Genomic DNA, 24,327 nt, shown 5'->3' on the forward strand with positions numbered 1-24,327 from the left:
ATTGCTGCCAGAGGTGAATTTTGGTCCCTTGTGGCACCCAGTGAGTGTGTACCTCTATGCCGCCCGTGAGCCCTGGCATTCTTGGTGCCTCCAGGTCTAAGGCTCCTCTGGGGTAGCTGCTAGGGGGCTGCAGATCAGGGACCTGTGGTTGGCATAGGACTGAGTTCTGCACTGGGGGAGTGTTGGAACTCACTGGGCTCTGGGGCTCCTGCAGGCTAGGGAAGAAGGAGCCGCGTGCCAGCCGAACAGGACTGGGACAACTAGGCTGGGACAGGGCTACAATTTACACTTGAGGTGTGGCAGGTCCTGTCCCCCCAGGGAAGCGGGTATCCCTGGGATCCTCAGAGGCTTCAGAGAGTGAATCTCAGCTCCTGGGCCCCCCTCTCCACCCTCCTTGGATAGAAACTCAGCTCAGCACATTCCAGCTTCATGCCGAGCCTAGTAAAGTGGGTAAGGCAGGCCCCCGCCCACGTGGGGAAGACCGCCGTGTAAACAAATAACTGCACCGCGTTGACTGGTGCTCTACAAGACACGTGTGCTGCTTGCTCCGTGGAGACTCAGGATGAGTGAGCTATGCCGCTGGAGGCTTGGCGCTGGAAGAGGGCTGCAGAGGGGAGGCAGCATTTGGATTAAGGTTTGCACCCTATTAGCTTGCCAGGTGGGGTTGGGAATCCAGGCAGATGGAGCAGCATGGGTGAAGTCTCAGGTCCATCACTTGAAGGGAAGCGATGGAGTTTGAGTGACCCTGACCTCTGCATCTCCCTGGGATTGGCAGAGAGAGAGAGAGAGGGTAGGAACTTGGGATGAGAAGGGCCCAGATTTAAATTCCAGCCCACCACCACTCACCAGATGTGTGTTGACTGGCAAGTAACTTTACGTCTTCAGGTCCGTTTCCCCTTACAACAGACAAGGTTGTGTGTAGAGTAAGCTAAATGAGGTGAGCCTGTAGGGTGGTTGGCACCATGCCTGGGATATAGCAGGGGCTTGATAAACTGTGGCAGCCGGAGCAGCAACAGTATTAATTGTTATTGTCCAAGCAACTTCAGCCTCTTATCTAGCAGGAGACTGTGTGTGGGCAAGTGGATAGGGCAGGGCTGTGAGGGACCCAGAAGAAGGAGGGGCTTCAGCTTGGCCTGGCCAAGACAAGAGCTAAGGGATGCAGGAGCCCAGTTTCCCATCTTGAGTCATCGCCCAGGGCTCTCGTTGCCCTGCCTTGTCACCTGCCTACCTCTTGTGTCCTCAGGAGGAGCCCAGTAGGGCTGCCATTTGTCCTCTGGTGTGAGGCAGGTATGGCCCAGTGCCTCCTGGAGTTCCCTTCCCAGACAGCTCATTTCATTCTGAAACTCCCTTGGGCCCCCTGGGCATCTGTGGTGGAATGGATAGCAGAGCATATTTGCTGACTCAGAGACTCTCAGTACTCCTGCAAGCCCCTTCTCTCTGGCCTGTTCATTTGTGAGAATGAAAAGGGGACTCTGGTGACTCTTAAGAGATGAAGAGTGATAGGAGCTAGGTGGTGTGCTGCATTTTTTTCATGGAATCCTCACTGCAGCTCTGAGCTACCTACTTCTTTTATCCCATTTTACATATTTGAAAGTTGAGGCTGAGGTCAGGTGTGATTATCAAGGTCTTGTAGCGAGGTAGTGGTGGAGCCAGGAGCTGAACCCCCAGATATGTGGTACCAGGGCCTGTGTGAGTCCCCTTCCTGGGTATGCAGATACAGGGAGAAGATGGTGGAGAGAAGGACACCCTCAGTGATGCCCAGGAGTAAATCCAGGAATGGATTGCAGGACCTTCTTCACCTCTGTTCTTTCTCTTCCCGGCACACCTTCAGTCTACTTGGTGTTGCGTACTTCAGAGTCTCAGAATCTGGGGACTAGAAGGCCAAAGCTGTTGGGGTCTCGGTTACCTTACTTCTTTATTCTTTCCTGGGAATAGGAAGCCTCAAAGCTGACTTGGTGAGGCTTGAAGCCTCAGGGAGGTGGGCAGTAAGGAGCAGCCCATTCATTTCCTGAGGTGGGCCTCCCAGAGGGAGGGTTTGGAGATGGGAGTGGAGGAGTAGGATTATGCAATGGTTAGTAAAGGTGGTCTTCAGAGCCAGACTTGGCTCTAGTCCAGCTCTGATCTTTCTAGCTGTGTGACCTTGGTGAAGTTATTTCACTTGTCTTGCCTATTTCCTCCTGTGCAAAATGGGGTAAAGATTTCCATTGCCCAGCACCCCCGCATCTGCCCCGTCCTGTGCCCCAACTCCCACCTGTCCTTCCAAGATTGATGGGGCAGTTGCTCCTCATAGCTCCCGGCACCATCCGAGCTGCTGCTGGCAGTTTGTTGGCATCCTGAATGTATTCAGAGAGTGGCCCCAGGCGGAGCCCACCAGCCTCTGCCCTACCCCTGAGGCGCAGTCCCGCAGAAATGGGTCATCTTTGATCCCAGAGATGTAGAACATGCCTTCTGAATATTACCTCCGAGGTCCCCTCCTTGGGGAGGCAAGGGGTGGGGGGGGAGGCAGGGGTGCCCTGGGATCCCCAGCGGGCGGGGGTGGGGTGGGGGGGAGGCTGCGAACCAGGGAAGCAGCAGCCCCCTTCCCGGCGGGGCCTCCGCCCCCGGGCTGGGCAGGTCCAGCCCCCGGCCCTGCCCCCGCCCGGCCGGCCGCGGCGATTGGCTGGTGCGCGCGCCGCCCCCTCGCGCACCACCCCGCCGGGAGGGGGCCGGCCGGCAGCTGGCCGCCGCCGCCTCTGCAGTGCCGCCCTCCGCGCGCCCCGGCCGGGATAATGGGAGGCCCGGCGGCCGGTCGATGCACCAGAGGAGGCCGGCCGAGGTAGCGCGGGCAGGGCGAGGGGCGCCGAGGGGAGGCCGGACGCGGAGAGGAGGGGCTCTGTCCTCAGGGATCCCGGGGAGGGTTCCAAAAGAAGAAATGAAAACAAAAACACAGAGGAAGGAGAAGGAGCCCGTCGGCAGCTTCTGGGTGGCAGCTGGAGGCAGGAAGATGGTCCCTTCTGTCCTTTCTTTCCCAGGCCCCCTCTCCTCCCGCTCTCCTCTTTCCCTGTCGGTGGTGGGGGCTGGGAGGGCACGGCAGAAGGACTTTGCTGCTTTCCTCCTATCAGCCAGGCTCATCAGTCTCTGGGCTTCTCTTGCAGGTGGAAATAAAGGCTGGTGAAGGAGCCGGGCCGTGGGGAGCAGGGGCGCCTGTCAAGGTACGATGTGTGTGCGTGTGTGGGGTGGGGGTGAAGTGTCTGACTGGATTGGATTAAAATAAAGGGTCTCCTCCAGTGACCCCTTAATCCACCACAGTGTGTGTAACAGCAGCTGAGGGGGCCGGGTTGGGGGGGGGGGTGTGGGCGGCCAATGAATCCTCAGGCCTGTGTGGGTTTTGTTTGGATTCTCTTTGCTTTCTCAGCTGTCTGGTTTGGGTGCAGTTGGGGTTGGTTTGTTGAACTGCTATTATTTTTTAAGACATGAGCCCCACTCCCCACCCCTGCCTCTGGAAATCTCTCGAGAATGCCCCTAGCGCTGTTGGTTTGCATCCAATCTGCAGAAATCCCCCGGGGGGGGGGGGAAATGCTGCGAGGGGGAGGGGGGATTGTGCTCCTGAGTCTGAAGCTGATAGGGTGTCGTTAGTCATGCTGCTGTCACCATGGAGATGACTGAGAGGCGAGGAGGTGGTGGGGGTGAGGATATTTTGGGTAGGGTGGGGGCTGATGTAACATCATGACTGGGACTCCGGCGGGCGTCTGCTGTTACTCTGGGCGGCTCGGTGTCTGGGGGACCGGGAAGGGAGTGTTAGCAGGTGCGTGGGAAGCAAAGACGGGGGACGACGCTTCTCTCTGTGGCTGTCTGAGGGCGGGGGACTGGGGTAAATGGGGTAGGGAGAGTCCGGTGAGGTGTCGGCCCCAGGGTGTGACGAGGAAGGACACAGCTGGGAAACCACAGACACTCCTCTCAGGTTGGCAAGGACCAGGATCAGTAGACTTCCCTGGGCTTTGCCTGTGTTTTCAGAGCTAGAGACCCGTCGTGAGTTTAGGATTACTCAGCAGTACTCTCCCTTCTGGCCCAGGGAGAAGAGAGCAGAATGGGGGGTAGCTCCGTGGGGCTGCCTGTCAAGTCCAGAGCTGAACTGCTGGGAAAGGAGTGTGAGCACAGTGGCCGTGGGGATGGGGTGGGGAGATGGGTAGAGTAGGTGGACCTCTCCTCCTAGGATGGAGGAAGCCCCTCCCTGCCCCAGCCCCACCACCTCCTTTGGGCCCCAGGGGAGCCTGGCTTCTCCAGTAGCAGGTGGGTGAGCTGCTCTGTGTCCCCAGATGCTCTTAGTTTTTCCTCCCTGGAAATCCTCCTACCGCTTCCTGGGAAAGTTGTGGGAAGCTCCGCGGAGGTGCTGGAAGTAGCACCCTGCTGCCTCTCTACCTGGGTGGGGATGCTGGCCGGGAGGAGCTGTGTCTCCTCACATGGACTGGGGGCTCCTGGGAGAGACTACCGGGGAGATTAGGAGGCCAGGGTGGTTCCCTGGCCACATCCCAAGGAACTGGAGGCAAGGAAGCATATGGGGGAGGGGCAAGAATTTTGCATCTGGAGCAGCTTCTGGGGAAGGACTGAAGAGCCAGGTGGCATTGGCTCCCCTGGGGTGCTGAGCATGCCTTACTGATACTGGAGTAGTGGATGGCTGGGGCTGGAATGAGCCCGTGGGAGGCCCCCGAAGCAAGTGGAGTGTAGGTGGGGAGAAGAAAGCTGTGAGCTCATGCCAGCTCTCACTCCCTGCTCCCCCGCCCCAGCAGGTCCCCCACATTCCACCTCTGCTTCCTCCTTTGGCCTTTCCCTGCTGACTTCACAGCATGTGCTGCTGCAGGGGTGGTGGTACAGAGGTTATGGAGAGGAGCCCCAGTTCTGTCCCCCACCCTGGAGAAAGCAGGACAAGGAAATGAGGACAGATGGGCTCAGGGAGGGGGCATCTCCTCCCTCCCTCCCTCCTCTCTGTCCGGTTTTATCAGCCAGAGCTTCCTCTCTGCTGGGAGAAAGGGCTGTCGGCAGGTTTGTTTACTCCAGAGAGCACCCCTTCTGCCGTAGTGACGGCTCTCCCTGCTTCACTTGGCAGACCTGCTTCACTTCAGCCCTTTCCGAGGGTGTTCCCCACTTCTCCCTGCCTGTGTTCTGCTGGCCCTGGGAACCGCAGTCCCCCTGGAGGCTTCCAGCCTAATACCCTGGCCCTTAGCCTTACGGGCAAATGGCAGGGGCGACTTGAAAAACCAGAGGAAGCCCTTTGAACAAGTCTTCCTCCTCTGCCCTTCTCAGAGTGGGGCCTGGCCTGGCTGAGTCTTTAAAGCTCCGAGGCTGTGTCTGTGCTTGTTTTTATTGTTGCGTTGTCTGTCAGAAGTATAGCTTCTTCTCTGCCCAGCTCAGGCACTGCCGGCAAAGCACTTGGGTCTGAGCCCCCCACCTCCTCCCCGCGTAGTCTTTTCCGGGTGCCTGATTGGGTGGGGTGTTCCACGTCCCCCGGGAGAGGGCAGTCCCATCGCCAGGTCTTGGTGTAAGAAGAGCTCGTTCTGAGGTCAGGCCAGGACTCCGGGCGCAGGGCGGACGGGGTGTCCCAGCCAGTGTTCCCACGGGGTGGGCCAGCCCCACGGGTGAACAGCAGCCCAGCAGCCTGTGGGAACATGCACACCTCCTGTGTGCTGAGTCCTGCCAGGCTTTCAAGAATATCTGTGAAGTTGGGGTTATGTGGTGCCTGTGCAGGGTTTGGCACAGAGCCAAGCTTGATAAACACGAGCTGTCATTTTCCTGTCTTGTGCGTTACTTGTTCCCCCATGATATTCCAAGGAGCGTGTCACAGCGCACGCTAGATAGGAGCAAGTGCCCAGCCTGGGAGCACCCAGCAGCTCTGCTTTCAGGCTCCCACGCCACTCCTGCGCTCTGCCCCATGGGAACCATCGACTGGTGAAGTCTGGAAACTATTTTGGGAGTGTGTCCAGGATCTCTGCCTTCTGTATCTCCTTTTGGCCTCTGCAGAAATGCCCCTCTGCCAAGGATCTGTGATCTTCGACTTTCCACACACTGTGTCACTTCCACTAGGTTTTTCTTGCCTGCTTTTCTCGTTCCCCAGCCTTTAGGAGAGGCCAGGAGGAACCCCTTCTCTCTGAGGTACATTTACAAGCCACAGTGGCCTTGGGCAAATCAGGAAGCAGGGGAGCATGTCAGGCTGGAGCAAGAAAGAGTGGAGCTTGAGAGAGTGGGCTTCTCCTGTCCCTGATAAGAACTGGAATTAGTGTCCCCTTAGGCTCCATCTCCTTGGGGGCACCAGCCTTTTTGAGGACTTTGCAAGAGACTTGTGAGTGGGCAGAAGGAGCCTCTGTGCCCAGATGGTGCAGGGGCCTGAGGCAGCCCTCAGGGACCACTGTGATGGCTCTTGCAGTTCTCTCGCTGGGCCCACTAAGGAGGGGCCTGGGCTCTGGGCTCCCTCCAGCTGCAGATGGACATTTCTGCTAGAAATGGGCTTTGTGGTCTTGCCAAGTTCCTCCCATACCCTGGAGGCTGTAGCAAATGGTTTGGCTGGCTGGGATGGGGGGCAGGGAGTATGCGTGTGGGGCTCCAGTTTGGCCTTTCTTAAAAATTGGGTCTCCCAAGCCTCTTAAGTCCTCTCTTTCCCACCCCTGACCTTTTGGGCTTGTGGCCACATTTCCTCTCATAATCTGGGCATCTGGGAGTGGGCTGGGGATTTGCCCTTGTTCCTAGAGTCTCTTAGCTTCTGAGAAGGAGACGACTTCCTTGTGGGTCAGTTTCAGAAGGTTTTGGGTGAACAGGGGGCAGGATGCTCGGATGGTTGAAAATATAGATGATTGTGCTATCCAGGGCAGGGCCCCATCCTCATCTGCTTCATATCCCTTCCTTTCTCCCTTGGTCTTTCAGCATTTACTGAACATTTACCATGTCCCAGATACAGTACTGTCTTGAAAAACAAGAGAAATCATTATGATTTGATCCTCACAAAACCGTTAGAAGTAAGAGCCTCAGAGACATCTAGTTAATGAAATTAGCTAAAATCCTAACTCTAGAAGGGAAAAAATCAGTATTGGCAATTTTCGTTTTTTATGTAGTGAACACTTTTGATCTCCATTTTGCATTTGAGACTGTGGACTAACACATGGCAGACAAAATCCCTCACCCACAGCTGTGCCTTAGCTCTTTAGGCTGTCAATGGCTCAGCGAACTCTGATGCTCAAGGCACTTTGAAGGAAGAATCAGCACACCAAGCAAGAATAAGTTGGTGTTTTTGGAATCTGGTGATTGGGGTAGTGGGAAGGGAATTTAGTTTAGAAAAGATACTGGACTCCAGGTAAAGCTTGATGAAAATACTTTGCTAGGCAGGTCACTTTGAACCTGAACTCATGTTCTACCCACCAAGAGTGTTTGGGGTCGTTAGAAGTGTAAGCAGCCTTTTCTGCTTCAGGGGGCTCCGAGGAGACCCATGGGCTGGGAGGAGAAGGATGAGAAGAGCAGGCAGTGAAAAATATCTAGTTCCTTTTCCTGTCTGATCCTACTGCATTAACCTTAATATCTCTGGGCTTCAGTTTCCTCTGTAAAACAAAGGGTTACCTTCTAAATTCATGTTTATCAAACTAAGTATGGGGTAGGACTAGCTTTCTTCCTTCCTTCCCTTCTTTCCTTCCTTCTTTTCTTGTTAATTTCCAAAACTTGACAGTTCATGCCACATGTGGCTGCCCCCAGGAACTCAGCGTCCAGACGCATCTGTGAGCTCTTGAGTGAGGCTTTGAATTGCTCCAAGTTTCTGACTGCTTGCTCTGGGTCATAGTATTTGTGTTGTGGTGGACTGAGGGTAGACAGTTTATGGACCATCCCCTGAACAGCCTTACTTGTGGACTTTGCTGCTGGGACCGCGCAGTGTCTCTTTAGATTCCCTCCCTCCCTTCTGGACAGGAGCTCCCCACTTTTCCGTGCCCTCGTCTTGGGTACAGAGCTACTCAGAAGTGTAGCGACCTCCCGATCCCTCAGACTATTTTGAAAGATATACTTGCATCTCAGCCTGTGTAGATAAGGTGCCGCCTGCCTTCTCTTTGATTTCTGCAAGTCTCAAATTCTGATGCAGGAGTGTCAGAACTTGGGGAGCACCCTGACGGGGCAGGAGTGTGTGTGTGTGTGTGTGTGTGTGTGTGTAGACTGCATGACTCAGAGGAAGAGAACAGCTGAGGGTGAGGCCAGGTATCCTGTGGAGTGGATTTAGACCCTTCTGGAGACGGATGCTTCAGTTCCTCAGGCAGGGTCCCTTAAATTCTTAGCTTTTTCCATTTCATGGCTCTTAATAACTTAGAGGTATAGCTCTTTTCCACTGGGAGCTGATTCTGTGCTCTGCCCGGATTTCTGTAAAGGACAGGCATCCTAATATTTTGGATTGCATGAATTTGGGCATTTCCTAACACCCTATCCCCTACAAACAGTTTGTGGTTGTTTTTTCTTCCTGCTGAGGTTCTGTGGCTTTTTTGCTTGAAATGCTGAATTTAGCAAAGAAAGTGAAAATGCTAATTTCCTCCTACCCTGGCCACCTGATCCTGGGGTCTAAGGGGCAGGTCACTCCGTATTGCCACAAAAGTATTCCTTAAGAGGCAGAGAAAATCCTGGTTACCTCTGTAGCCTGGAACCATTGTGCCCTTGGTGATTAGGTAATTGGATTTTTCAACCCCGCCTTCTAGCATTTTTCACGTGTAATCCTAACCTCCTGGGCTTTGGGAAGGAAACAAAGGCATTGAAAGGGTTTGTAACTTGTTCCTGACGGTAAGCTCCCTCTGGCCCTGTTGAGTGAGTTTTCCTGCTCAGCCTCCTCTGAACTTCTACCCCTCCCCCAACCCAATGTCTTCCATCCCCTGGGGTCTTGTTCTCTGGCCCCCGGGCCTTGGGTCCCTGCTGAGCAGTTTCCTTACAGTCTCCCCTCCCATGCCTCTTCCTGCTGGCCACTCTGCAGAAGGGGGAAGAACCCTGGGAGGCTAGTAACTCCTGTCGGAGGCAGGGAAGAGACCTGGTAGGGGTTCTGGGCTGAGAGCCCTGCCTGGCTTCCCTATATCTTCTTTGTTCCATCTTCTTCTTTTTGTGTGACCCCTGGGCCAGGTCATTTCTCTGCAAGTTTGAACTAGGGAGTCTGGGAAGCAGAGTACCCTGAACTCTAGTGAGTACCAATATTTCTTCTGACCCGTGCAATTCTGTTGTCTCTAACCACCCAGGGTTAGGTAGGATGCCACACGTTAAGGGTGCAGCCCTCACCAGACTGCCTCAGGCACCAGTTGCACATTTGGGAGTTCCAAGGCCACCTGCACTTTGCTACAAATTTCAGGGTTCAAGCCACTCAGGTTTGATAATTTTCTAGAACATCTCACAGAAACTCAGGAAAGCATTATACTTAATGATTAGTTTTATTACAGTGAAAAGAATACAAAAAAAGAGACACGTGGGGCGAGGTCTGGGAGGTCCCCAAATGTGAAGCTCCCATGCCTTCTCTCTGCAGAGTTAGGATGTGTCACTCTCCCAGCAGGGACATTGATGTATATTACCAGGATTTTTATTGGGGTGTCATTACATGGGCATGATTGACCCTATCAGTGCCCATGAAATTGAGTTCACCCTCTGGTTCTCCTCCTCTACTCCCCGGAGGGTCTGGCTGACTTCAGTGGCTCAAAGCTCCAGCCCCCTATTGGTTTGGTTGAACTTTCTGGTGTGGCCAGCTGCCACCTGAATACTTACCTGTGTGGTGGCTCCACCCATGTCATCTCATTAGTATAAAGTATCAGGTGTGGTCCAGAGGACCCATTGCAAATAACCAGACACTCCTGTCATGGGAAGGTTCAGTGAGATAGAGGGTATTTCCTAGGAACTCTCCCTGAGACAAAGACAAGCCAAGTTCTATGTTGCACAGTAAGAAGGAAAGCAGAGACGGATTTTCAGTGGAGCAGTGGAGACTGAGCCCAGTAGAGGCCACCCTGGTTTTCCTGGTGCTGTGGATCCCTCCCTCTCCTCTTCCTGTTCACTCCATCCTAAGACACCTCATGACCTCAGTCCATCCCCACCCCTGCTCCATGGCCTCTGAGCTCAGCCCCAAAAGTCCTCAGCTGGGCAGAGAGGGCTTCAGAGGGTATAGCTTTGTGCAGCAGGGGCTGAGGATTCCTGCATCCCAATCCTCTAGGGAGCTTGGGGCTTCCAGGTCAAGAGAGCCAGCAGTTGGGGTCAGACCTGTGGGCTTCTGTCTCTGGTTAGGTAGAATGGATGTGGGATACAGGTGGTGTGGGGGCCTCGGGAGTTAGAGCTGGCCTCTGGGCAGGTGGGCCATGTGGCTGCTGGGCCCTCCTGGTGACTGAGCTAGACTCTGACCTTTGCCTGTTCCTACACTGTTCTCTCTCTGGGTTCCTGATTTTCAGCTATTGGTCCCAAAAAGTGCCATTTGGACCCTGGGTAGCAGTGAAGGCTCAGCTCTGGGAATTTGTGGTTGGTGAGGCGTGTGTCCTGGAGCTGTGCTGGCAGGTAGCTGGTGGCAGCCTGAGCACCCTGGCTGGGCGCCAGAACCTGGAATTCAGTGCCCAGCCCAGGGAGCCCCTCTGACTCACCACCCAGCCACTGCTGCCTCCATGTGGGGGGTATTACTCCCCACTGGGTCTCTGCCAGGGTAGGGGGAGGCGAATGCAGAGAGAAACCTGGGTGGGTGCCAGGGCACTTTAGCCCTCAGCTCTCGCTCCCACCCCCGCAGCCTCACCCAGATGGGCCAGGGCCACGCTTCAACTTGCCCCGAGTTTCCAGGGGCCAGTCCCTCTGGTTCAACTGGTTTAGTGGTTCTCAGTCCTGGCCGCATATTAGAATCATCTGGGGAGCTTTTAAAAGAGAACAGCAGTGCCTGGGCTTCCACCCCAGAGGGTCTGATGCGATTGGCCTGGAGTGGAGCCTGGGTCCCTCATCTTAGAAAGCACCCCAGATGATTCACCTCTGCAGCCCCCCTGTGAGAACCGCTGTACTCATCCAGTTTCTGTCTCCCTCTCTCTCCCATACTCTTGGGTGGCCCCAGATTTTTTTTCCCTCATCTGTTGATAATTTTCCTGATAATATAGAGTGTGGAAAAATTAAGAAATGAGCCATGTCAGACAGAATACTGGATTGAAGGTTATAAGAGACTGATCCATGAGTGTATTTATTAAAACCAGAATTTAAGAGGGAAACTCTGTAGCAGATGACAGAAACTGCATTTCCACCTCTCAATTTTTAATTTTTAAAAGCTTTCAGTATACCATACATACAGGAAAATGCACAAGTTTTGTATAGCTTGGTGAATTTTTACAAAGTAAACACACCTGTGTGGCCAGCCGTGGGCTCAAGAAACAAGCAGCATGCCTCAGTCCTTCCTCCCAGACGTCTGATGACATTTGGGAAAAGCCAGGTCAGACCATGGTCATACAGTGTCAAAGTGAGCTGATTTGGGGCCCGGAAGGCTTCAGCTTATCCTCCTGGTGGGATACCTTTACCCACCTGTGTGGAAGCACCTGACACCGAGTGGGTTTTGCTGTGACAAGGTGTGGGACAGAGGAACTCTGCACCCCTCTCTCCCCTGTGTTACATTCTTCCTTATCATCTGTAGTTCCTCTTCTGCTGTGGCCTTCAGGCTTGCCAGTCCCCAGCCAGGGTAAATCCAAGTATCTGTATTACCTGTATATATTATATAGGTAATGTATGTTCTCTGATAAGTTTAGAAAATAGAAATAGACAGAAGTGGTGGAATTTACCTGTAATTTCTTATCTCACTTATGAAAGTTGTGTGAGTTAGATTCAGTTGTCAGCTTGGCCAGGTGAGCATACCTAGTTTTGTTGCTGCGGACATAAGCCAATGGTGCGTGAACCTCATCTGTTGCTAATTACATCTGCAGTTGGCTAGGAGGCATGCGTGTCTGCTGCAATGAGTGACGTGTGTCTTAATTGGCTGGTGCTTAAATGAGAGAGTGCAAGGTAGCACAGCCTAGCAGCTTGGCATTCCTCATCTCAGCACTTGCAGCTCAGCCCAGGCCTTTGGAGAGGCAGAAAGAAGTCACCCCGGGGAAAGTTGTTGGAACCCAGGGGCCTGGAGAGAAGACCAGCAGAGACCATCCTGTGCCTTCCACGTAAGAAAGAACCGCAGTGGAAAGTTAGCTGCCTTTCCTCTGAACTAACAAAATCAATCCCCTTGTATTAAAAGCCAATCCGTCTCTAGTGTGTTGCATTCTGGCAGCTAGCAAACTAGAACAAAAGTTAACTGGTATATCCTTTTAGATGGTTTATTCTGTGCATATAGTTCACTGTTTCGCATTGTATATAAAAATGGTGTGATGCTGTTTTTTTTAAAAAAAACAGTTTTATTCACACACCATACAGTCCATCCAAAGTGTACAATCTGTGGCTCTTGGTTTAATCAGAGAGTTGTGCATTCATCACCACAATCAATTTGAGAGCATTCTCCTTGCTCCAAAAAGAAATATCACATACCTCTTATACCCTCATTATTGACACATCATTGGTATAGTACCTTTTTTCAATTGATGAAAGAATATTACAGTTTTTACAGTTTAGTTCATACTGCGTGGTGCTGTTTTATAGCCTACTTTACCCTTCATATTAACTAGCAGTAAGGCTGTTTTGGGGTCACTTACCATATATGGGGGTGGTGGACAGAGCAAAGTTTTAATAATTTTCTTAGTCCTCACAATAGCACTAAAGCAGGTGGTGGTAGATTTGTGAAATCTACCACAAATTTTCACAAGGGGTGGAGCTGGACTCCAGGCCAGCGGTGCCTAGCCTCAGAGCTTGCCAGTAGCAGCGCTGACTCCCTCCTAGGACCATCCTTCCGTGTTAATTTCATTTGGCAAATATTTATGAAACACAGAACATGTGATACTTTTTCTTTTCACTTTAATGTGATGTTACTCTTGTTTGTTGGTTAGGAGTATTCTGTATCAAGTTAAGGAAATGGTCTCCTATTCCATTTTTTTAGATTTACATTTTAAAAACAACTTTTAATTTTTTATTTTTTAGAGTTCCTGTAGGTTTGCAGAAAGTACAGCTCTCCTATTCATTTTATTAAGACTTTTTTTTTCTGTTAGTAATAAGTATTTCATTTTGTCATGTGCCTTTTAATCATGGTTTGAAGACCTTTTTCTCCTTCGTTAATAGGATGAATTAGGTTAATGCATTTCTTAATATTGAATTCTTTGCCTCCCTTAAATATAATATACTTGATAATGGGATTTTTTTTTTTAACGTGATGTTTGATTTGATTTTTTAATATGGGAGTTTTGCATCTATACTTGTGAGATTGACCTGTAATTTTCCTTTTGTGTTTTGTTGTCAGATATTGCTATTAGAATAGTAGTAACTTCATATAATAGAATGTGAAGATTTTATTCTTTCTTTATGCTTTGGAACAGTTTAATATAGTGTAAATAATTTCATCCCTTAAAGATTTGAAAGAATCTGCTGATGAGACTTTTAGGACGTTTTTTGAGGGAGATGGTCTTTGCAGCTTCTAGTTTTTTTCTTCTTCCCTATGACACTACTGGTGTAAAATGCTGGCTTTTTACACTTTTCCACGTAAGTGATCCATTTTCAAATTTATTTGCATAATGTGTATTCAGTCATCGCTTTTCAATTTCCTCAATATCTGTGGTCTTTCCCATTTTCTTCATTTCCAATGTTACATATCAGTTTTTTTCTGTATCCCTTGCTTAGCTTTGCCAGATGTTTATGTAATTGTGTTGATCCTGTCAAAGACCAATTAAAAGCACATTGATTTCTATTAGTTTTGTTTCTTGTTTCCTAAATCATTAATTTTGCTTTAGTCTTTGTCATCTTTTCCTTAGATTTATTTGGTATGTGCTTTTTCTACAACTGATCCTCAAGATACTTTGTGTTCTTTATTTGATAACGAAATCGTGTTTTAAATGACTGTTTTCTTTTTTTTTTTTAAGTTCAACTGTGGCCACATCCTCTCGGTTGTAATGCTTTGTGTGTGCCAGAGCTTTAGGGAGATACTGCGGGTGTACCTAACGTGTTAGCCTTGGGCAGGGACCCTGAGGAGACTGTCCACGGAACTGGGGCAGACACAGGCGATCTAGCATTTGATTCCCCAGGTAGGGACCTAGGGAAAGCATAACATCCGAGCAGCCAGGATTTGTGGAACACTTTCTTCTTCTTTTTTTTTTTTAACTAAGCAAAGTCAATTTGAATGTATTGCATGGGGCTGGAGCAGTTCCTGAGCCCACATGAGTTTTAGTAGTAGATAGAAAAGCCTCCCTCACTAGCACCAGAGGAAATGAAGCTAGAAGTTTGGAACTGAGAAAAAGGATTTGTCCCGGAGCTCATGGCCTGGCTGAACTGTGCTAGGCTGCAGGTGAAAGTCTTGCTTCCTGCTTCTCTCATGCACGCCTAGGAAATAGGGCTCGATAAGTATCCTAGGATGGAGAAGAATAGGAGGAGAGAGAGGTCCATGATGCCAAGAGAAGCAGGGTGGGCATCTCTTCAGCACGGTCCCCCAGTGCTCCACTGAAAGTCCACTTCTGTGTTCCTCCTCGGGAGGCTCGTAACCGCCACCCAAGTTCGGAAGGGCGCCGTCTCCTCTCTGGGTCCAGCAGGGTCTCGGGCAGTGACGGGGACCTTCTGCCTCCCCTCTTAAACTTATTGAAACTGGTAGAGAAATGACTTGGCAACACGTCCAGGGTGGGGGTGGAGCGTTGGGATCCTAACTCCCTAGAGAGCAATAAAGGGCAAGGGGAGGGTGTGGCCAGGAAGTGGGCAGAGAAGGGGTGGACTTTGACTTCAAGCTGGAAATCAATAGTATTGTTATTGTTACTCTTTTTCTTCCCAAAACGGAAAAAAAAAATTGAACTTTAAAGTAAGTTGTACATGCCCATTTAATGACTTCAAGTAATATAAAAGTGTATAAAATTTGAAAACTGAAAGTCTCTTTCTCTCCATTTCAGTGTAATGGCTACTAACGATTTGTATGTTTCTTCCATACTTTAAAATGAATACATGGGGGTGCGTGGGTGATTCAGTGGTAGAATGCTTACCTGCCATGAGAGAGACCTGGGTTCGATTCCCAGTTCATGCTGTCTCCCCACCCCCTCCAAAGAAATGAAATGAATACATAAACTTGTTACCTTAGTGCAGTGGTGTGCTTATATCATTTTAAATAGACAAGAGTGGGTGGGCAGTGGTGGCTCAGTGGCAGAGTTCTCATCTGCCATGCCAGAGAACCGGGTTCGCTTCCCAGTGCCTGCCCATGTAAAAAAAAATAGACAATAGCATTTCATTGTAATTTGTTTTCTACTAATGGATGTTTATAGTTCCAGTTATAAATGAACGTCTTTGTACATATATTTTTGATTATTCAAATATGTATATGACAAAATCAAAGAAATACAATTTTAATTGATCTTGCCAAATTACCTTCCCCAAAAGTAATCAATAATGTCTATCAAATACACTTTCCCACCAACACTGTATGAGGAATTAGCAGTCTTTATTTGTGTCAATTTGATAGGTGAAAATAGAATCTCATTTTAATTTCTTTTATTAATGAAAATGGGAATGTTTTAAAATGTTAGCCATTTTATATTCTGAGTATTTCTTGAAATACCTATTGCCCACTTTTAATTAGATTATCTTTTTATTAATTCATAAACATTCTTAATATATTATTGGTATTACCTCTTATGTTTTAGGAAAAAAACTGGCCTCTCCTTTGTCTTTCTTTGTGTTCATCATAGAGATTTGATTTTTATACAGTTAGAATCTATCAGTCTTTTAGCCTCTGGCTTTCTTTTGTGCCTTCAGATCTCAAAGCTGAGATTTCTATTTGTATGTGGTATAACATAGGGACCTCACTTTTCCCCAAGTAGAAAGTCTGTTACTCGCAATGTATTATTTTTTAGTTTCCCCATGACTTGTAGTTCTACCTTAAGCATATTATAAATTCTCAGTTATGTAGGGGGGTTATAGAGTCTCTCCAGTTTCATTGAGTTATTTGGGTCTCTCTTCAATTTCATTGAATTATTTGTCTGAATCTCTGTTGGTATTTAATTGTTTTAATTACTATAATGCTTCTCCCCCTAATTATTCATTTTTTTCCCCCACAATCTTTTCTTGGCTTTTCTTTTACATTTGCTCCTCCAGATAAGCTTAGAAGCAACTTGTCAATTTTCAGGTGAAAATGTTGGAATTTTTCTATTGGAATCGCTTGGAATTTATAGATTATTTATAGAAGACAATTTTATGACGAGTCTTCCCATTCAGGGTGTGGGAGGTATATCTCCATTTATTCTAATTTGTGTGTCTGTGGTAGTTGTAAAGTTTTCTTTGTTTGGGCTTTTCATATTTCTTGTTAACTTTTATTCCTAGACATGTCATGGGTTCTGTTTTTGGTGGTGGGAGGCACTTTTCTTCTGTTGTGTATTTCTGTTACACTTTTCAGCCTGGTTATTCAGGTGTTTTAGGGTGCTCCTTTATTTTTATTTTTATTTTTTTAAATTACTTCTTAGCTGCCGTCTGCCTGGGACCATATAGCCCCGTGGCCATACTTCAGTGCCTGGGTCTGAGTTTCTGGTGCTGGGGTGGTCATTTTACTCAATCTCCTGTCCCCAGTAACCACCACAGAAGCCTAGCCTATAAGAAATCCTCACCAATGCACGTAGAATCAGTTGGATGAGAAACCATGAGCTTCACTTCTTCAAACTATGACAACCTGGGACCAGGGGAGCAGCATCTAAGCAGCCCTGGCTCCACGAGCCTGAGCTCCCAGGAAGTTCCGACCATGTCCCCACAGGCAGACATCGGGGAGGACCCCTCGGAACGACTCCTCAGAATTACCCTGGGACCCACCGCCCATGTGGGCGAACCCTTCTCAGCACTACCAGGCAGAACTGCCTTCCTTGTGCCTAGACACCAAAGGTGGCTCAGAACACACTTTACCTACAAAGTTCTCTTTGGGGATGAGGAGTCATCCAGGCTGGGAGCAGAGCTGGTGGAGACCACTGGTGAGGGTGGTGCCGCATCTGTATGCCTCTCCCCTCCTCCTCACAGTAAAGCCTTTCTTCTCCCTGCTGCTAATCTCCAGGATCTGTCCTCCCCCCACCCCCAAAGAGCTGTAGGTGCAGCTTGGTCATGCGAGTTTGCTAATCCTTCCCTGTGCGTTTGCATTTTATTTGTAATGGGGAGTGTCTGGGGTCTGCCGTTCAGTCCCGCCCCCTTGGCAGGCGATCTGGCCTCTCCCCTCATGGGAGCTGGGTCCCCTGGGACCCATAGGCGAGGGACCCCTCAGTCCTGGCGCATTTGGGGGCTACAGGCCTGGAGATACAAGAAGCCTTGCTGTTGTCAAGCAGGATTCCGAATGTCTGCCTCTTGACCTGCTTAAGAAGATGGGGGTGAGGGCTGGGGGGAAATGCACTTGGCTGGTGCTTGTAAAAGCCGGGTGGGCCGGGAGCCGCCTTCCATTCCCTGTCACGGCGTGCGTCTGGTCAGCCTGTCGGAGGGTTTTGCCTGGCGGCGGCGGCGGCAAACTGTTACTCGCTTGGCCGGCGGTCTGCTCCCGCCCACCCGGCTCCGCAGGCTCATTCATCCCAGGTACTCAGGGCGAAGGAGGGGACCAAGACGTTTTCTTTGGCTCCTTTGCTGTTTTATTTTAATCCCAGTGCAGCCAAGGGTACATTCAAACAGTGTTAGGGGTCTGGAAAGGAGGAGGAGGCACGGCTGCAACGCCCCATCGTGTCTTCTTCAGCCCTCCGGTGCCCTCCTGGGGTAGCCAGGCCCCGCGTCCCGGGCAGCCCCAGGGCAGGGGCGGGGTCACCGTGAGCTCCGGCCTGCGCGCTGCCAAGCCCTCGGGCCCCACCTGGAAGCCACGGCTGTATCCCTGCCAGCTCTGAAGGAGCCGCCTTCTCAGGGTGCTGAGCAGAAACTCTGACAGATGGACCTCCGTGAACCCGTGGATTTGTTCCAAACACGTTCTCCCGGAGCAGAGCGGATTCCGACAGTCAGATAGCGCCGCCGGGCTGCTCAGCACTTGAGCTCACCTGCTGGAGAGAGCCTTTCCTACCTTGCCGCTCCCGATCCTGTCGCCCGTTTTCAAAGAGCAGAGGCTCCACCCACCAGCTGATCCAGCCTGCAAGACGCCAGCTGGGGCTTCCTTGGTTTTCTCCCCATGCAGTCATCGGAGGTTTCCCAAAGGGTAGTTCACAGACCACCTGCTTCAGAATTCCCTCCGTAGGCAGGCGGGGACTGGGACGTGGATCTGCGTCTCAGCCAGCCCCCTCCTGTGATTCCCGTGCTCTCTGGAGTTTGAGAACTGCCCATCTCCCGGAGTAATGTAAGGAAACGGGTTCTGTTCGGTGCCCTCCAAACTTGACCCAACTGGCAAGACACTGTTCTGATGCTGTGATGGTTTGTGAAAAGGCCAGACCTGATGCAGACATTTGTGAAAACACTTGTAGAAGACCAAGTGTAAAAGGTGTGAAAAATTTCACCAGATGTGATCAAACTCTAGGAAACAGTTAAAATTCTTTTGCTTTTGGCCATTATGAAGAATGCAAATTCATTGCAGAAAAATCAGGAAATGCAGGTAAGTAAAAAAAAAAAAAAAAAAAGTCATCCATAGTTTTACCATGCAGAGAGAATTCCTATTAGTAGTTTGGTCTTTCTAAATCAGTTGGATTTTTTTTTTTTCATTTGTAAATGTCTTCACTGAGTTTTCTCTGATTATCAAAAATAATGTTTATTAAAGAAACTTATCTAATTGGCATTCAAAATTGGCATAAAATGTTTTGATTTGCAACATTTTTACCATGTTTAGTTGCTATCTGCATTCCTCTTTTGTGAATATCCTTTGGTTTCCTTTACCTATTTTTCATTTTGTGTGGTTTTCCTGAGATTTTATGAGTGCTTTATTATCAGTAGTAACTTTATCATATCTTAGCAAATTTTACAAATATATTAATTTTAAAAATATTTTATTTTGCCAAAATTTTATTTACATGTTTATATGATCAAATCTAGTTTCGATTTCTTTTTTTCTTTTTCTTTTTTTTGGGAGGGTGCCAGAACTGGCACTGCTTTTGTATTTTAAGAGGAATCAAAGGGAGGTGCTGTAGATAAAGGCTAGCTTGGTGATTTGTGCTTTCTTGTGTGCATCCTAGCCACCTAGGGATCTTATTACAATGCAAATTTGATTCAATAGGTCTGGAGTGGGGTTTTCTAACAAATTCCTGGTGAGTTGAACTTCTTCCTGTCTTTTTACCAGAGCCAGGAAGTTTCCAAACCTCCTGATCAACACAGGGACCTGAGGAGCTTTTGGAAGTTTTCTGTGCCTTATCCTGACATGTCAGGCTGAGAGACTGAGTTTCAGCTTGGCTATGTTTGGCTTTGTGACTTGGGGATAATGTCTTGACCTTTCTGATTTCTTGTCTAGAAAATGGAGAGGGTTAGTGCTTACCTCATGGGGGTATAGAACAATTCAGTGAAAGAATAAAAGAGATCATTATTTATTATGAGCTAAAAAACAATAATGTAATAACTGCTGGGACTGTGCCTTTTTTGGATGGTGAATTTCTCCTGTGTTTATGGGTATTGTCAATATTTTTTTCTCCTCTGAATTTTCCCAGAATATTGTCCTTTCATTCATATTTTCAAAGATTTTAGTAAAACATTTCACATAGTATTCACTGATGATGATTATATTCCTTTTCACATTTCTAATATTATGATCTTTCTTTTATAAATAATCAGCCCTATCAGAGGTTTATTTTATTGACCTTTGGTTGATCCATCTCCCAAAGTTTCCTTATCAACTTATTGCCTTTTTCCTACTTTCTTTAGTTTTTATTATCTAGCTTCTTGTATTGAAAACTCATTTTTCTTCTTTTTTAATGAAAGTATTTATAGAAACATGAGTTTTTCTCCATTAGTAGATTTTTTCTCATTGTTACTCATTAATCTTCAAATCTGTAATTGTGAGTTTTTTTCCATTGACTGTAGAGTTACTTAGGAGGTTTACTTAGACTTTTCAAATACTGTGTTTCTTTTGGTTAGAGAAGGCTTAAAGGCGGCCCTCCTGGGGTACACTGCTTGGCAAACCAGGCTTTGATTCTGTGTTCCACGCGTGCCTGCGTGCTTGTGGTTGCAGTGTTACCAGAGAAAGGCTGTGGGTTCTTTTGCGCTATGCGCTCAATAACTAATTCTGGAGACACCGGGGTTTCAAAGAGAGAAAGAGTGTGTATTCTAGGTGCGTAGTAGGAGAGCAGATGGCTTAGCGGCTCGAAATCTGTCTCCCCAAGTTTAGGGGGTTCAAGGTTTTTAAAGATTTCAGTAAGGGGAGATGAGGCCATTTCAAATAGGAATTTCAAAGCAGAAAGGGAGACAGTGTTATTTCAATAGCAGAACATATGCTGAAAGGAGGGGAGGCAGAGCTATCATTTCAGTACTAAAGGCGTAAGCCAAAAGGAAGGGAGACAAGTTATCTTTGAATAGCAGAGTCTAGCTGATATGATTTACAAATGTCCGGGGCTGAAGCTAGTTAGTTAATGGCTGACTTCAAATTCTTCAGTAACATTAGGGCCATTGCCCTACAAGGAAATGACCAGATCGAGCGGATAATAGCTCTTACAGTCACAAAGGCACACGATAAGGGCTTTTACAAACATTTCAGATATCAGGGCAGCTGGATTACAATTTAGGTATTTCAGATATTCCCCACTGTCTACTCCAGTATCCCAGAAAGCAAAAAGGAATATGATCCATTAATCAAAAAATCATCCCTTAAATCCTCATTTCTCGATTATAGCAGCATGTGAGTGTGTTGATGAAACTTTGAGTTACCCCTTTAGGACATCCATGAGAGAGTGTGGAGAGAAAGGGGTCTTAGGGAGAGAGCAGGGCGTCCCCTGTTCTAAGGCTTTCTGCCTGTCTTCATTTTGAGACTTTTTGCTCCCTTCCTGCTCTCCTGTAGTGCTTGGGGTAGTTCTGGGGCTCCCTGGGCCTCTGTGATTGGACAGAAGCAGCTGGGGATTCTGAGGAGACAGGGCTCAGTCAGAGGACCAGAGTTCTAAGGCTTCCTGTGCCACTTGCTGCAGCCTCAGTTTCCTTCCCCTCATCTGTGAAATGCTGATAATGTTACATTCTCAGAAACTGGAAGAACCTTAGACACCGTCTAGTAACATAACCCTTTAAAAAATATGTTATTTTGGCATAATTTCAGGTTTTCAGAAAAGTTGCATGAATGAGACAAAGAATTCTCTTCACCCAGATTCCTCAAATGTTAACATTTTAGCACATTTGCTTTGTTGTTCTTTCTTTCTCTTTATAATTTTTATTTGAATTGTTTGGAAGTAAGTAGCAGATATGATGCTCTTTTACTTCTAAATACTTGAGTGTGCATTTTCTAAAATATATAAATAATGACAGTGCATTGATCAGAATCAGAAAATTAACGTTAATATACCACTAGCTAATCTACAAACCTTGTTCAGATTTTACCAGTTCTCACAATATTCTTTGTAGAGGAAAAAGACTCCATATCACATAGAAGTATTCAGTGGACATGTTTTGTTTTTATTTGAGATGAAATTCACATAATGTAATATTAACCATTTTTAAGTGTCATTTAGTGTCATTTAGTACATTGACAACGTTGTGCAACCTCCGCCTATATCTAGCTCTAAAACGTTTTCATCTTCCCAAAAGAAAACTGTGTACCTCTTAAGCATTTGCCCTCCCTTTCCAAATCCTTCTCCCCAGCCCCTGGTAACCACCTTCTGTTCCTTTGGATTTGCCTATTGGGTTATCTTATATAAATGCAGTCATATAATATGTGACCTATTGTGTCTGGCTTCTTTTACATAGCATAATGCTTTCCAGGTTCGTCCACACGGTAGCATGTATCAGTAATTTATTCCTTTTTGTGGCTGAATAATATTCGATTGCATTTCTATTCCGTGAATTATTTATCCATTCATCCGTTGATGGACATCTGGGATGTTTCTACCTTTTGGCTCTCGTGAATAGTGCTGCTTTGAACATGGGAGTACATGTTCGAGTCCCTGTTTTCAGTTCTTTGGGGTATATACCTGGGAGTGGAACTGCTGGGTCCTTTGGTAATGTTTAATGCTTGGAGGAAGTGCCAAACTGCTTTCCACAGCAGCTGCACCAAGTTGCATTCCCACCAGCAATGCATAAGTGTTCCGGTTTCTCCATAGCCTCACCACACTTATGTTGCTTGTTTTTTTTTAATAACCACACTTTCCTTAATAACTAATGATGTTTGAACTTCTTTTCATGTGTTCTTTGGTCATTTGTGTATCTACTTAGGAGAAATGTCTATTTAAGTCCTTTACCCTTTTTAAGGTTGGGTTGTTTGCTTTTTTCATTGTTGAGTTGTAAGAGTTCTTTATTTATTCTTGATACTTGACCTTTATCAGATATTTTCTCTTATTCTGCATATTGTCTTTTCACTTTCTTGATAGTGTCCTTTGCCCAAATATTTTTAATTTTGATGAAGTTCTATTTATCTATTTTTTTCTTTTTTGGCTTGTGCTTTTGATGTCATGTCTAAGAATCCATTGCCTAATACGAGGTCCTGAAGATGTTCCCCTGTGTTTTCTTTGAAGTATTTAGGTCTACTAATCCATTTTGAGTTAATTTTTGTGTGAGGCAGGGGGTCCAACTTCATTCCTCCGCGTATGGATATCCATTTGTCCAGTACCATGTATTGAAGAGACTGTTCTTTCCTAATTGAATGATCTTGGCACCTTTGTCGAAAAGCTAACTAGAAAACTAACTAGAAATGAAGAGGAATTCTAGGTCGTGGGTATGTGGTTTTGTTTCTGGGCTCTCAGTTCTGTTCCATTGGTATATCTGTCCTTTTGCGAGTATCATACTGTTTGGATTACTATAGCCTTGTAGTGAGTTTTGAAACTAGGAAATATGAATTCTACAACTTTGTTCTTTTCCAATATTGTTGGACTGTTCTGGGCTCCTTGAGCCCCCTGTGAATCTGAGAGTTAGCTTTCCCATTTCTTCAGAAAGACCAGTGGGGTTCACGGGTTTTAGCCTCTTTTAATCTGGAGCAGAGCCTGTTTTTCCTAGTATTTTAAAGTAATTTTTTTTTTTTAGGATGATGAGGAATTTGAAGTAAAATGGTTTACTTGCCCAGGGCTTACAGGATATAGATGAGCTGGGGCAGGGCATCTGGTCTCTGGAACCCTCTGCTGAAGTGCTTTTCTCATCACGTGTCCCTGACTGTCTGCCCTCCAGTTTACAGGTGAAAACTCCTAGATCTTTATCATCAGCCAAGTCCTTGGGCAGAGATGTGGGAGAGGCCAAGTTCCCAGAGAACTGCCTTCTCTTGCTTTTCCCCTTTGTTCCTCTGTCTCTGAAATGCCAGGCCACAGTGCCCTCTCCACACCCCTCCCTTGGTTGGTTGGTGTTGGCCTGGGATCAAGGCCATAATTGGGAGAGAGAGGGACTCGAAAACTGGTCCAGCCGTTGCCTCTCCCTGAGAACAGAGTTGAGGAACAAGGATCAGGGCCTTGGGTGGGGCAAGGCTGCTGCTTCCTGAAAAGAGATCCCTCAGGTTGAGGGTGTGGGTATTAAACTTCTTGGCAAGGTTGGGGTCAGTGACTGGGATTTGTTTATCTCCAGCCAGAGGTAGAGGCGTGGGTTGTATCCCAAGCTGGGCCAGATCCAACAGGTCACCTTGTTTCAGAAGGCCCTCATTTATTTATTTATTTGCTTTTAAAAAGCTAAATGAACATCATTTTGTGGACAAAGCAAATTAAAATACAAAGTGTTTCACAACTGAAAAACAGTTGTTCAGGAAGTTATCTCTTTAAGTATGCCCTTTGTAATGTAAATGACCACTCCTAACCTTCCTGGGTATTCCACTGCAGCGCGCTCAGGCACCAAGGCAGGTTGTTTCCTATAGCCTGTGAGGCAGGTAGAGTTCATTCATTCTGTGACCAAAGCCCTGACTTAGTGCGAGTTTCTATCCCTGTTCCTCAAGGGCATCAAAGCCTAAATGGGTGAAAGGAAGAGGAGGAAATAAACCACCCCAACAGTCAGCATGTGGTGTGGGAAATACAAGAAAACCTAAGAACAGTCAGCCTGAGAGACTAAACAGTGTAAGCTGGGAATTTGCTGCAATCCAGCTGTGCTCCCTACCTAGGTGTGTGTCTGCTGGGCTGTCTCAGCAGGGGAGCCTTTTCCAGTTCTCGTGAAGGAGTTTTATGAGAAAGTGGAAGCACTTCTCAAAAGAGTTCAGGATGCAGCGGGGCCAGCCTCTCCAAGAAC

General features: G+C 47.8%; 1 protein-coding gene across 7 annotated transcripts in view; it reads left to right on the plus strand.

Annotated features, from left to right (window-relative positions):
* The window catches only part of TET3 (tet methylcytosine dioxygenase 3), a 120,685-nt gene that overhangs the window by 12,955 nt on the left and 83,403 nt on the right, over positions 1-24,327 (plus strand). For 3 of the 7 annotated variants that reach the window (XM_077134591.1, XM_077134596.1, XM_077134590.1), the window contains one exon: positions 3,135-3,191. The exons of 1 other annotated variant lie outside the window; for it this stretch is intronic. In XM_077134591.1, the coding sequence (XP_076990706.1) occupies positions 3,135-3,191 (57 nt within the window). Of the gene's footprint in view, positions 1-2,746; positions 2,816-3,134; positions 3,192-16,534; positions 18,608-24,327 lie in introns of those variants that run through there. 3 more of the 7 variants (XM_077134593.1, XM_077134597.1, XM_077134595.1) reach the window with 3 other exon arrangements.

Source organism: Tamandua tetradactyla, chromosome 17 (assembly GCF_023851605.1).
Source record: "Tamandua tetradactyla isolate mTamTet1 chromosome 17, mTamTet1.pri, whole genome shotgun sequence".
NCBI classification, from domain to species: Eukaryota; Metazoa; Chordata; class Mammalia; order Pilosa; family Myrmecophagidae; genus Tamandua; species Tamandua tetradactyla.